The sequence below is a fragment of the Bos javanicus genome, chromosome 7 (genome assembly GCF_032452875.1).
Source record: "Bos javanicus breed banteng chromosome 7, ARS-OSU_banteng_1.0, whole genome shotgun sequence".
NCBI lineage: Eukaryota > Metazoa > Chordata > Mammalia > Artiodactyla > Bovidae > Bos > Bos javanicus.
In genome coordinates this window covers 99,566,971-99,582,260 of record NC_083874.1, presented here as the reverse complement: position 1 = coordinate 99,582,260, position 15,290 = coordinate 99,566,971, and the positions used below count along the sequence as shown (strand labels likewise).

Below are 15,290 nucleotides of genomic sequence, written 5' to 3'. Positions count from 1 at the left end.
AATTTTCTGTCTTCTTTTTATCACCTATTCAGTACAGAGCTCTGCATATAAAGGACACACAGAAAAAAATTACTGATAAATTTGACCTCTTGAGGTTGCAAATTCCTGCTTTCATTTTAATGACACTTCAAAATACTTTTAGAAGCCTTATTCAAATCTGCATGAAAATCCCTACCCTTTGATTCAGTGTCACTGCCTTTGGCATTTTCAATGTGGTTAAATAAGTTACATATTGAAACTACGAAATCATCTTCTGACTTCAAACACTTTTGAGAGTGCTTATGTGGAAAAGTGGGTACTTTATACTGGTCAGCTCTTATTTACCTTTGAAAAAAAAAAAAAAGAAAGCCAAGACAGTTCCCTCCATAAAACACATCACTATTGATACTAGACTGTCAATCACCAAAACACCCTACAGTTGTTTATTTTTCCTGATGTGAACTCTGTGTTGCAGATTGTCCTAAGGACTTGCTGTTCCAAGATGAAGGCTTTGTAGAAGCTAAGGAATCCTATTCTTTTTTAGCTGAAATTGAAATCATCATAGCCAGATAGATGTGGGCTTGTCATTCTCAAATTCCATGACCTTAATATGGTTATTTAACCTTCCCAAGCCTTGGTGTCCTCATCTGTTAAATACATTTACAGGTTTGTGGTAAGGGTCAAAGGAAGAAGGCTACATATATGGAACTCTTAACACTGTCTCTGGCACATTATAAATAATATATTATTATTACTGTTACTACCTTTTAATAAATCGCCTACTCCTGGGTTTACTCCTATCTTGCCAAATCACATTAAATATGCTACTCTGTCCTTTTGTTTCCTCACATAAGAATTTGGTATAAGATCTATCACGTTTTGCTTCTCTGGAATAATAGAATTAATTCATGGTGGACTAAATTATTCTCAATGAGTACAGTGAGAACTCAGTGAAGTTCTTTAAAAAAAAAAAAAAAATCACCAACCCTAGTTTTGTGACAAGCCAAGCTATCTCAACAATTCTAAAAGATATCATGAAGGTTACCACAAGAGTTTTATGAAAAAAATAAGTTTTATGCACTTTTAAAATCAAATCATGTTATGTAGTATGCTGCAGACTGGGAATACAATGAAAGGACAATTTGAATAGTTGAAAATAAAACAGCAGTGATATTCTATTTCAGAATGCCCAGGGATGATTGCTTTGAAGTCTTAAACTTTATAATCTGAACACACATACTCCTCTTAACAATGAACTTAAATAATGACAAGCGTGGAAGACACAGTTCCAGAATACAATATTCAGATATTATAAAAGAATTAGTTTAGGGGAGTGGAGTGTAGAATTGGAAAGATGCAAACATCTTCTGCAAAGATGATGAAAACGAATTCTTTTATAATGTCTGAGATTTCTGCAGACATTGTACACCCAGAAGCCACACTGTGTACCTTTAACAGAATCTTCCTCTGGAGCCAAGCTCAAAGCTCGGTTGGGGGAGGGTAAGTATGAGTGGAGAAATACAGAAGATTCATTGGAACTCAGAATGCACAGGCACACTGGGCTGTGTACTCCACCTCCCATCCCAGAGAAAATAATTTCTGGACTCTTGAATGGATATTTTGCTTATAGTATAATATTAAAACTGTTGGCACAGTGGGAATTCATTCTCTCTATTCAAATTCTTCTAGAAATTTCCTTGGTTGATTTCAGGAAGAATAATATTTTAAGAGGAAAAAATATATTACTTCTAAGCTTTTTGACTTCTTTGTTTAAATATAAATACAAATTAATATTCCTTATTTGCCAGTGTGTTGAGTATGAGCTATCATCAGTATGTTAAATACTACTTTGAATTTAACATTTTTTGCTTTAATTTCAAAAACATGTGTTTCTGAAAACAATCATGCATGTTGGCTCCTGAGGTGATTATTATCTAATTGATTATGAGAGAAAATGTAACCTGTTGCAGGCTTTAAAATCAAGAAGCATCTATTAAGTATGTTGGGCAGAATTTTAGAAACGGAGACCTAATTGAAATAAAAAGGTGTTTATTTGGAGTTTGTTAGGAGACATATATTTGCCCAGGAGATATATATTCAAGAAACACTTGAATTGTGTACCACAGAACTATACAATGAAGGAGGCTTATAAAGGAAAACAATCTCAAGGTTGCAGTTAGTTACATGAGTGGTGGTGGTTTAGTCACTAAGTCGTGTCTGACTCTTGTGACTCCGTGGACTGTAGCCCACCAGGCTCCTCTGTCCATGGGATTCTCCAGGCAAGAATACTGGAGTGGGTTGCCATTCCCTTCTCCAGGGGGTCTTCCTGACTCAGGGATTGAACCTGGATTTCCTGCATTGCAGGCAGATTCTTTACCAACTGAGCTACGAGGGAAGCCCCTAGTTACATGAGTTGTGTATCAATCATTATAATTGGACCTGGCAAAAAGTAAGGGTGCTTGTTAAGTAAAGCTTGGTTGGAATCCGAAATGGTTGCATAGTCACAGGGAAAGACCTTGAGAGCTGGAGGCTGCAGCTGCCAGGTGCTGTTGGGAACACAGCTGGTGGTGAGCTTGGGCCTGGTACAGTTCAAAGACAGTTAACGTTTTCAGTGGTGCAGAGATGTGTCTGAGACCAGATCCTCAGTGACCTCTCAACTCCTTATTTTAAGCTTGTGATTACCCATTATAATATCGATTGGTCATCAAATGCATTTGCTGTGAATGTATTAAATACTAAAGAAGGTAAAGGGAACAGAATGGGAGGAGGAAGCTAGAGCTGGAACAAGAGTTTCACGCGGCTTCAGGGAGCATGCAGTTTCACGGAGATTTGAAACAGTAATCGAATCTTGTAAACAGAGGAAACCCTAAAGCCATACGGTCAGATGGTTTTGTTTCTCAGCTAAGGAAACACACCACTGAGATGAAATGACACATCCAACCCATTTGTAGTTTCAGATGTTTCCGAGAGAAAGTAGGCTGTGGGCGCGGGATTGAAGAATAGGTTTTGTGGGCTACATGGAAGTTCAACTACTGTTACTCACTGTGTGTCAATTCCTGGGTCGGAAAGATCCCCTGGAGGAGCGAATGGCAACCCACTCCAGTATTCTTGCCTGGAGAATCCCATCGACAGTGGAGCCTGGCAGGCTACAGTCCACAGGATCGCAAGAGTAGGACATGACTTAGTGACTAAATCACTGCCACCACTGCGTGTCAAGCTTTATGCTATGTTCCTATGTCCTTACTACCTCTTTTACTTTATCCTAACAATGTTGTGTTTTTCACTGAGTCCTGTCCGACTCTCTGCAACCCCACGGACAGTAGCCCACCAGGCTCCTCTGTCTGTGGAATTCTCCAGTCTAGAGTACTGGAGTGGGTAGACCTTCCCTTCAGGAGAAGGCAATGGCAACCCACTCCAGTATTCTCGCCTGGAAAATCCCATGGTCGGGGGAACCTGGTAGGCTGCAGTCCATGGGGTCGCTAAGAATCTGACACCACTGAGCGACTTCACTTTCACTTTTCACTTTCATGCATCGGAGGAGGAAATGGCAACCGACTCCAGTGTTCTTGCCTGAAGGATCCCAGGGATGGGGGAGCCTGGTGGGCTGCTGTCTATGGGGTCTCACAGGGTCGGACAAGGCTGAAGTGACTTAGCAGCAGAAGCAGCAGCAGACCTTCCCTTCTCCAGGGGACCTTCCTGGTCCAAGGATCGAACCCAGATCCGCTGCATTGCAGTTATTACCATATGAGCTATAACAATGTTATATGTTAAATATTATTAACCAAAGTCTGAAGAAGTAAAGTAGTTTTCCCAAGGACTCATAGGCATTATATTACGGATTCACACCCATAACTTCTGACAATAAATTTGGCCTTCTATAGCACACCAATGTGGTGAGTAAAAGCATTTCAAGTTGCGTTCGTTTGAAATAAGAAATGGGACTGATATGTTGGAGGAAGAGAAGATAAAATACCTTGCTGGGAAGCAGAAATAACTGTGGAAAGTTTTACATCTATAGAAAGTTACACGGCAAATCCAGGGTGAGCTTGTTTCATACAAGACAGAGTATTAGAAAATTAAAGTAGAAAGGAAGGGAGGGAAAGGGGGATTAATAGTCTTTGAAATAAAACTGAGCCTAGCTGATAGAAAATATCCTATGTATGTCTATGAATGGTTCTAATATATATTGATTCAAAACAGCTAGAGAAACAAAAGGATTCAGCACCTTGTAGCAGTAATTATCAATTTGTGTTTGGATTATAGGTAATACTTTTCTTCTGCATTCATTTCAAAGAAATAGATATGTGGAAACTAGATTATTTGCTGAATTGAAAACACTGCTGAATTTTAAACCATAATAGATAAGAATTTGAAATAAAAATTAGAACAGCTTGTACTGAATTGGAGTATGAATAGTTCATTATTTTATCAGTTAATTGCCTTCCATCTTTTTTCCTAATTAGAGTTAAAAACTTAACAGTCTATTTCAATGAACTGTTCACAAGAAACTTGTAGTTTTTAAATACCAGCTTGTATATAAGTAGATACTCACAGATTCTTTAAAATTGTACTGTGTTCCTGGACAAATACTGAATCTTGATAGTTTAGGTTGGCCTAAACGATTTCAAACATAACTTTAGAGCTATCGGAGAAGGCAATGGCAGCCCACTCCAGTACTCTTGCCTGGAAAATCCCATGGACAGAGGAGCCTGGTAGGCAGCAATCCCTGGGATCTCGAAGAGTCAGACACTACTGAGCGACTTCACTTTCACTTTTCACTTTCATGCATTGGAGAAGGAAATGGCAAGCCCCTCCAGTGTTCTTGCCTAGAGAATCCCAGGGACGGGGGAGCCTGGTGGGAGGCTGTCTATGGGTTCACACAGAGTCGGACACGACTGAGTGACTTCAGTTTTCACTTTAGAGCTATATTAAACACTCAGTAAACTTTTACTGATTGTATTTGGTTTGGCTCCTTATTTTTTTTTTAATTTCACAGAATGTTACAGCAATAATTATGACTTTAGTTCTTGACCTGCTTTAGATGATTTTGTTTAAATTTATCTGTTACATATTGATGCCATTTATTAAGGCCTTTTCTCCTGTGATTTCTTTCTAGAAACAAATAAGATGTTATTTATTTTCATTATTTCTCAAAAAGTGTCAGTTTTTTTTTTAATTTTTCAAATTGTTGTATGGCAAACATCACAAAAGTTATTTATAACATGATCTTGTAATTACACACAATGTGACTTTGATGTCCCATACAAATGCTATAGTGTTACATTTTTCTGCTCCTATCTATTTTTCTCCCACTTTAGAAATAAGATAATTCAGCATGACCAATATCCTGCCAAGTGTTAGTCACTTAGTCATGTCTGACTCTGTGACCCCTTGGACTGTAGTCTGCCAGGCTCCTCTGTCCATGGAATTCTCCAGGCAAGAATACTGGAGTGGATTGCTGTTCCGTTTTCCAAGGGGATTTTCCTGACCCAGGGATTGAACCTGGGTCTCCTGAATCGCAGGCAGATTTTTTGTGGTCTGAGCCACCAGGGAAGCCCATATATTGCCAGACTATTTCCAGTAATTGACATTCCCTGATGGAAATAATCTTTTTTTTTTTTTTTTTACTAAGCTTACTTCATTCACTTTAAAAATTTATAAATGCACTTTTTAAACTAACCAACTGCCTCAGCTGACATTTGTAACCACACACAAATCATGCTTACAAAACTTTCCTGTAATAACCATTTCATCTTAAGAACACCTGCTTTCTCAGAGCAGAGAGAGCTGCTGGCTGTATCAAAGTTTCTTCAAAGCCTCCAGGCTGTAGTTTATGCTCCTTGCACAAAATCCGTCTGTGGTTTCTTCATGATGTTAACAGTATATGTGCTACGGGTTTTGCTCCTGCCTTTGGGTTTTGAGAAAATTCTTAGATGTTCTTCTCTAAAAATTCCTTAATAACCTTCTTTACTGAGAATATGCTTTCTCAAAACACTTGCGTTAACAGAAAGTTCATAACACGTTTCACGTTGCTCACAATATTCAGCACATGCCCTTTACCCAACAAGAAAAATAAAAAGTGTGAAAGGTCAATACTGGTTCAAAGAAAAGGCAGGAAAGAAGAAAAAAAAGGAAAACAGGAATAACAACGGCTAAGTATATTTCCCCTGTTTTGGATGTAGTGAGGTCTGAAAGTCCAATATTTCTTTAACCAAATTAAATAAAACAAAATTTGGGTTTTTGTACTCATTAGTGTAGATGTATTTGATCCAGCCAGGAAAACTTCATAAATTACTTTTTAGAAAAGAAAAAGGAAAACAATATTATGTAAAATCTAAGGAAAGGATTTAAATATAGCAATGACCAGAATCAAACAATCTTACCCTCATATTTGGATAGCCAGTTATATATTTCCTTGAATAGGAAATGATAATAAAAACCAAAATAAAAAAAAAAACAAATTTTATTAAATTCATTTGTAACTAGACCACTTTTGATCTTGTGAGTTTCTACCTTGTTCCTTCATTTGCACTATATTTGTGTCTTGTCTTTTTCCCGCCCCCGCCCTCCCAACTTGCTCCATTTGACGTCTCCTTTTCCCAGGCTCTAGGGTTGTATTCCTTCTTCCTTTTGATTTCTGCCCTCAGTTGGTCCAGTGGGTTGTGTTGGTTTAGTGTTGGGGGTTACTTGTGCCTGCATTCTAGTGGGAGGAGGTGAGTTTATCTTTTTCCCCTGCAATGGACAGGACTATGTGAGGTGGTATGATTTGGGATGTCTGTGGGAATCCCGTCTGCTGATGACTGGTTTTGTGTTTTTTTCTTGCTTGTTGTTTGGGAGAGGCGTCCTGCACTGGGTACCATTGGCAGCTGGGTGCTGCTGAGCTTTGTATGCAGGTATAGTCCTTCCTGGAAGTTCTCACTGATTAATAGTCCCTGGGATTAGGAGTTTTCTGGCAGTGTAGACAACTTTTTATATCAAAGAAAATCCACACTCTTCCTTAACTTTAGCTGACCCCATATAAGATCATGACTGTGGCGAGAAGGCTGGGACGCCTCCTTTCCTGTTTGAGGTGGTGATTAACTTGTGAGTGTGCATGCTATTCAGGTGAACAAAGCTTGGCAACAAAGGTGGATCAAACATTTTGGAGTATTTTATTGCCTTTTTAAAAGAATAGTATAAAATACTTACCAGCATTGAAAAATATTTTTCTATCAAATCACAGCATAAGCAGTGAACGATTTACAAATATTTGTTACTTGTGCTATGTTTTTGTTCTTCTGTGGGTTGAGGCAGTATTCTTAATTAGCTTTAGTAAAATGTGACCTAGAAATTGGAGTTGAATAAGTCAGTATAGTACAGTGTTGCGGGCCAGTGTGAGGCACTGCTCCCATGGCAAAGGTCATGAGGAAGGAGGCTCAACATACGCAAAGGCGGGATCGAACCTCAGGAGTCCCCCTGGAAATCCTCGAGCATCTACCCCCATAACCAGAGCCTGCCTACTTTACTACTTTGTGCTCTCACCTACACCTCTGACTTTACAGGAGCCTGTCCCCCACCACCTCTTTCAGAGAAGGAGTTAACTTAGAGCTCCAGTTAATAAAAACTCCTGGGCGTGACAAGAGTGTTTCAACCTACAAACTCCTCTGAAGGTTCTCTAGCCTGCCTGACAGGCTTGTCCGGCCACATGTGATTGCTCACAGCCTCCCAACCGTGAGAGGCACGAGATGCTTTAAACCTTCTAAAAACAGGTTCCTTAGAAAAGTTAGAAAACTATTAGTATAAGTATAATGGGCTGATTAGAAACTGTATTGGTGAAGGGTTTTTCATTTGTTGAGCCAATGTTTGTTGCTAAGTCTCCACATCCCCTGCCCTTACACACATTAATGAATATATAGAAGAAATAAGTATTAACCTTTGATATTAATCACATTAGACCTTAGGCTAAGTAAATTCTTTCCTTAACTAAAACCCACTACACCCTCACCCTATAGGAATGTAACTTTATTTGGGTGGCGTCTGTTTTAAGAATAATCACCCCTGGAAAAATAAGTGTCCTGGTTGACTGACCGCTGTCACAAGGAGAGGGTCATAAATTGTCAGCAGGCCCCCTGGCCAGAAGATGATGTAATACCCCTCAGACCTCTGTGCACATTTGTATGAAACACCTGACTTTAATAAAAGTCAGGACTGCTGTCCCCGCGTGACTTTTGTATAACATCTCAGTGTATAAAAACAGACTCTGGAAAATAAAGAATTGGCATCAGTTTCTCGAAAGACTGGTCTCCCCATGTCATCTCTCTCTCAAACTCTGGCTGAGTCTCCATCTGGAGCGCAGAACCCACCATGCTTACTAATTATGCCTGGGCTTCTAAGATCCGACCGGGGAGGCCTCAGTGTCTCCTCTCCTTCGGGAGAATGGAAGGACGCCTGCGGCCTACGTAAGTGGTGCAAGCTTCTTGTCTTAAAGTTTTATTGGTCTCCCGTGTAAACCAAGCTACTCAGCCTCTTTTCTCCACTGAATTTTCCTGCTGAGCTATCCTCATTCTATTACTCTTTACATCTCTAATTAATATCTAATTGAAGCTATTGTATCCTGATCCTCACCGACGCCGTCCCTGCTTTGAACTCCCTGGATCAGCCGGGGCTGGACCCCGGCAGTACAGGCAAAGCATTTATGTTTGGATTTTTAATTGAAATGTGAAAGATTTTGGAAACTTGTAGGCATAGTTTCAAGTCCTCTTTTTCTGAGAAAATTGCTTAATCACTGCCCAATTACTGTGCCTTTTGCAGTTATATTTAGCCCTTTCTGAAAAGATTCTACTCTGCAGGTTCTATAAATGTTTTCTTCTAGTTCTTTTTAATATAAGATTCCACAGTAATATTTACTCACCTTCTTGGTCTCTTGGCTATTCATGTGACCTCAAAATAAGCAAGAAAATAAAGGATAAGAAAGATAAAATAAATGCATTCAATTTTCTAAATGCATGAGCAATATATTATTCCTTCAGCAATTTTTTAATGTCACTTATACAGTTACTTTTCACATTTCATTTACTTTATACATAGTATGCTTGCTATAGGTTATATTGAATGCTTCTCTAAATTCTTCTCTTGTGTGTATGTTTTTTCTTCCCAGTTACTGGCTGACAAACAAAGTTCCCATCAAAAGACCCAGCACAGGTCTACTCATGTATACACTTGCCACGAGATTCTGTGATGAGATTCACCTGTATGGATTCTGGCCATTCCCTAAGGATTTGAATGGGAAAGCTGTCAAATATCATTACTATGATGACTTAAAATATAGGTACTTTTCCAATGCAAGTCCTCATAGGATGCCGTTAGAATTCAAAACATTAAATGTGCTACATAATAGAGGAGCTCTGAAATTGACAACAGGAAAGTGCATAAAGCAATAAAGCACACCTGAAACATACAAGCAGACTGAATATGCACTTCTTTTCTGAAGATGCTTCCTAAGATTTGAAAAACAGGATCCAATACAAGACTGGGTTGCAGCATCCACCACTTACCTGAAAGGTGATTAAAGGACATTCATGAGAAATCTACCAGCTGATGAAATACCTGCAAAGTGCTCTAAAAATTAAGTATTTTGACTTCAAGGGTCCTAGTAAGTGCCACTTCCACTCAGAACACAGTTTGAATGTATAATCAGTAGTGTTTACAAGATCCAACAATGCACTCGTCATTAGTTAACGAAGCAAAAATGTTCATCACTGTTGGGTTGCCACTGCAACGCCAAGCACATGAGAAGAGGAACCCAGGAACACAACTCAGCCCTTGGGGAAACTGAACTGTCCTGTCAGCAGAAATCAAGATGGAAACAGTTTGAGCAGTGAAATCTGTAAGGTTAAACAACTCAAGTAAATGCCTTCAGTCAGGACTCTGAGTCTGATCATGATAAACTTTATGTTTTGTTTCTGTTCTTGTTTGCCTTCTGGAGTCTCTTTTTTTTTGGGTATCGGGGTGCTTTGAAATCCTTTCTGAGATAAATATGAATGAGATAATTGACCTTTAAGTGATCGTTTTTAAAGTTCTTGTATTTTTTAAGCAGTTATCACACAATAACTTTGTAAAAAAAGTTTTATTTTGCACAACTGTAAACCTCCCAATTTTTTCCCAGTGGTGTAGAAGGTACCAGCTAAACTGTTTCACTCAGTAATCTCGAGCCACTCTAAAGGAAAGACAAACTCTGTGTCATCTGAGATGGTAAAATTAGCAGGAAAAAAAAAATTACTTTTGGTACCAAAGATTATACTGATGTGTCTACACGAGAAACCAGTCTCCTTTCATGAAAATAACATATTAGTATATTACGAGGCTACTAATGTGAAAATTGTCTCTAGGTATTTTAAATTTTCCAAACTCAACCTTCATTTTTGTTTGAAGGAAGATTCCACAGCTTTTACATTTCATAATGATTTTCTGGAAGCATTTGCCCGTTAGAGTAAATGTTTGACTGGTAGGGCTGAAATGTGACTTCCAGTTCTTTGATATCCCGCTTGTTAATTCAGATAGAAACACTGACTTGCTCTGTAGATGACTGTTAAAATTTCTTAGTGCAGAAGTAATATGATTAATAGAGTGCTGTTTTCATCACAGAGATAATTTTAAGAGGTTTAACAATGAGACTGTATGTCAGTATTTTGAACTTCAGATTAATTAAATTGACCAATATTTTTTCTATAGTTAAATTTATTCACATTATCACATTAATGTGTTTCCAGAGAAGCACATGAAATTATTAATAAAGTGATTTTTGAAAATTTTAACATATAACAGAATTGACCAACAGGCCAATTTCTGGTAATTACTACGCTGGTAGGTGATTCTGACGGTAAACTGTTTCTTTAGAAAGCAGAAGTGCTTCGTTCCCACTTCTACTCTTGGCCTGAAACAACATAGATTACTTCTTGTTTCTTAGGGAAGGCAATCTGCGAAAAGAAGAAATAGCATGAGGAATATATATGTTTTGTTTCTTGGCGAAGAAGGCCTGAAAAAGAATAAATAGCATAAAGAATATACATATATATATATATATATGTTATCAAGAAAAAGGATATTCATAGTAATACAGTTCTCAATATATTAATAATATGTGGTTTTCTTTTTAGAAATACGATAGAACCTTGGGGTATAGAAGATTATATTTTCTGAAAACTTATGTGTCTCAAATAAAACAAAATAGAATCCAGAAAAGAGATACATAGCCAAAAATGGATAGAATATGATGTACTTTTATCACTGAACCTCTTATTATTGGGAAGTTTTTAAAGGATTAGGTCTATATTTTGAATGTAAACTTTAAAAGTCTGATTTACCCAACCAATCAAAAGTAGGCGATTACTTAATTTGGACTTGCAGACAAGCTGTTTGAGTAGTCTTTAATTTAAATTCAATAAGCATTTTGAAATCACAAGTCAATTCTTATAGATAAGATACATCTCAGAACTCATTGAAGGTAAAAAGCAGCATCAAGGTACCTTGCTATTTTGTCTGCGCTTTCAACAAATGTGTTTAGACAATTTTAAGGCCACAGCAAAAGCATCCCAGACATTCGCTGTTCTGTGCATTGATGTTCATCTCATAAATGCATTGAGTAGTGCCTTTTTAGCTTCACATTGCTTTGTTACCCTACGCTTTATGTTCTCTAAATATGTTGCCCAGTTCTGAAAATTCTCAGCATCTAAAAAGGGCTTCAGTATCGACTGAGACTACTTTTGTTCATCTCAGGGAACTTTCAATACTCAAGAATGAATTTAATTAAAGGCGTTTAGTGTTCAAAGAAGACAAACTGTACAAGACCGATCCATTCCCTATTGTAGCGCTTTCCATCTCCCCTCCCCCTTCACCATCCACTATGGCCTTCTTACAGGGGTGGGGCAGGCAGATTACTGAAGGCTGACAGCAAGAATAAGAAAAAGAATTCAGATCTAACCAATCAGGGGGCAAAAGCGATCACAATGAAATCAAATTATAAGTACATACTTGAAATATTTGCGTTTGTTTTTTTTTCTTCTGAGACTATGTTCACAGCTTTAATATTTTATTTCCTTTTCATGATTTAAACCTGTACCTGGCAATACTCAGGCAGCTGAGTGTGAAACACTCCTGTCCCTTCGAGAACATGGTTGTTACTGTGCTGTTGACATGAAGAGGCCATGGAAACATTTTCATCATTATTACCCAGCCTGTTCTATACTTAATATTAAGTTGCTGGAATAAAAAATAATAAATCAGTAACAGATTTTTCTGGGCAGATCTGATGATTGAGCCCACAGGACTGATGAAATGAGACTGAAAGTTTTTCTGTCTGAAAGAAGGTGCTGGGCATTCAAATGTGTTTATGTATTGTATATCATATGAAATGTATATCAGTTGCTAATGGGAATTTCTACATATATGCTTACAGAAGCAATTTATTTAAATAATGCTGTAGGTAGTGTACATACCAACTAGTTGTTAAGCTACTACGCAGGAAGAGGGTGAACAAAGTAATTTATTTCTGATTGAGCCCGTTAGTCATAATACACACAGTGGGGTGTTTGGTTCATAAAAGAGTTGTTTTATGTGGTTATTGTTGGGAGTATCCATAATTGTGGAAGGGGTATAGGAAGAGTTATGTGTAGTTAGTTGTGACCTCTACCAGTTTGAGAGTTTCCCCATCAGACATGATCAATATACCAATGTTTGACAAGTTGAGTGAGAGAGGGTTATCGTTCCTATCTGATGAAAGAAAATCCAAATAAAGCCCACCTAGAAATAGATATTTTATTATATATGTGCTATAGATATATCTACATAGTACAAATAGACATGTGTGATACATATATACAATGTTATATATGTGTGTCTGTGTGTATACACACTGAGTCTGTAATATACACACACTAGATTTGTGTTACGCTCATGTCTTCAGGGTTTATGCTGTGAAGCACTCTGGAGATAAGACCTCTTTAGAATAAAGAAGTTCTTTTGAAACTTCAGTTGCTAACCTGCTTTAAAGGGATCTACTTTGTAACTAAATTATATGTTGTTCATACCTAGAGTTACAATGAGGGTCTAATATATCCAAATCTTTAAAAAAAATAAAAAAAAAAAAGTCTTCAAGCTGGCAATGTATTTGAATTGCAGTTTTCAGATTGTGGCTCCAGAACCATTGTCTCTGCATTTAAGTAGCACCTTTTAATAATTACTGTTTCTTTGTGTATGCAAAAGCACAAGAGTTACAAATGTATATAGCAGGGGAAAAAAAAAGAGTTTACAGAGGTAGTATTGCTGCATAGAATAATTGCTACTGAGTGTTTCTTATATCATCTGTGGAATTGAAAGATGAGGTTTATTCTGTCCAGTTCATTCTGTTCAACACTGTTTCCCTTTTGTTTATGTATAGCAATCAGGTGTTATTGTTTTATCATTTGTAAAACTGTAAAATAAATTAAACCCCATTTTTTTCATGTTTCTCTTATCTCTTATATCTACAAGGTCTGTTCCGCTTTGCACATCAACATAAGGTGGGTGATACCAGCTTTAACAAGCTCTACGTAGGGTTCCTGTTTTCCCTCCACATTAGCCCCAGCTATTTGCAATTTAGCCAGTCATTTCTTTAAAGTGTATACAGAACAATATGGACAATATCAACACTCTCATGGACATCCGGGAATCCTGAACAGGTTTTGTGTGTGTGTGGTGCATTGTGTTTGTAGTTGAGGGAATAGAGTGTTACATAAGCTACAGTCGTTTATATCCAATTTGTATTCCCAGTGACTACTGTCAGTGAGTCACTCCAGCTTCATGGCTGAAGAAGCCAGTGGCTCCTTACGCATTCTTATGGCTGCCCTGTGACTTGTGATTGCAAACACTATTACACCCACTTGCTCTTGTTTGCATCTCAACTTCCAAAGGATGATCCTAAAAACCACATTTTTAAAGCTTTCATGGCTTTCTATAACTGACTAGTCTGTTTTCTGACTGCATTATTTTCTCCCAAAATTATTAACTTTAGTTTCATGAGGTCACTTTTTACCTTCCATAATTTTAAAATATTTGCTGGAGACCAACAGTGAACCATGAACAAGGGTTGGTGAATATCAATCTTGTTTGTATTTGTGTAATTTTTTTCTTTCAAAGATCCATATACAGTGGGCAATCCCTGTTTATTCTTTGGATATAATCAGACCTCAACATGTGCCCATGAGATGTGAGCTGCAATATCCCATTTTTATAGATGTGAGATTATGTGATTCGCTAAAGGTCACGAAGCCCAGAAATGAGAAAACAAGGATTTGAATTCAAGTGGTCTGTCTGACTTCAGTGTACACTTTCTTAACCATCAGGTTTTGATGCCAATACTGATGGCAATACTTGCCAATAACTGGCAAGAAGTTCCCTTGGAAACTTAGTTTGCAAGTTAAGTCGTTACTTAGTGAGCATAGATTAAAAGCTGAGATACGTCTGTCAGTTCAGTTCAGTCACTCAGTCACGTCCGACTCTTCGTGGACTGTAGGCAGGGTCATACAGGCAGCGTCATAATTTAGACTTGGGAGCAGTCTAAGAAGTGAAAAAGGAATGATCATCTCTAATGACAGAGCTGCACCTTCCAGGGCAGTGTCTCCTGCATGGTTCTCCATAAATACTGTTAATTCTTGCTTCCTATATTTTTTCATGGAAGCTGGATTAGTCTTATGTTAGAATCTGCCTTTATGTATCACAAAATATATGGCACTGCATTTAAAGTCTAATTATGAGATTTCTATACAAACATTTTGATTGAATGAGTATTTCCTCTCCATTAACAGTTTGGCACTAAATATTTACATAAATATCTTGAGGTTGAAATTCTGTGAATGACTAGGTTCATCCATTTTATATTGATTTTTTTTATTAGTTTCCTTCTTTTCCTGAGAATGGAAGTAACCTAGTCTCCAAATTAAGGAGCAGTTTAATGATTTCCCCTATATACTGGCTTCATCATGCACGAGCCCATAAAAGCAAAAAATAAAAATATCTCAGATGGAAGAATATCAGCATTGTTCAGCCTGTTCCTAAAAGATAGACTTCAGTCGTGTGGGTGCTGAATTTCTGAAATCTCAATCAACAAATTATGAAATGCTAACATAAATGTCTGTTAAAAATATTTTTGCTTCCAGATTTCTGATTTCTGATTCCAACGTGGAATTTCTCAAGTAAACAGAAGCAAACTCTGGTCCAGGACTTGCACGACAAAAATTTGCTCTGTGGATGACAACTCTGTATGTCTCTTCCTTGCAGATTCAGAAAATATATTAACA

The 15,290-nt window shown here is 37.6% G+C and overlaps 1 protein-coding gene across 1 annotated transcript in view; it reads left to right on the top strand.

Moving 5' to 3' along the window:
• ST8SIA4 (ST8 alpha-N-acetyl-neuraminide alpha-2,8-sialyltransferase 4) overlaps positions 1-13,455 on the top strand; it is a 103,115-nt gene extending 89,660 nt beyond the window's left edge. Inside the window, exon 5 of the mRNA XM_061424470.1 lies at positions 9,116-13,455. Coding sequence (XP_061280454.1) covers positions 9,116-9,398 — 283 coding nt within the window. The 3' untranslated portion in view covers positions 9,399-13,455. The remainder of the gene's footprint in view (positions 1-9,115) is intronic.
• Positions 13,456-15,290: the final 1,835 nt, after the last annotated feature.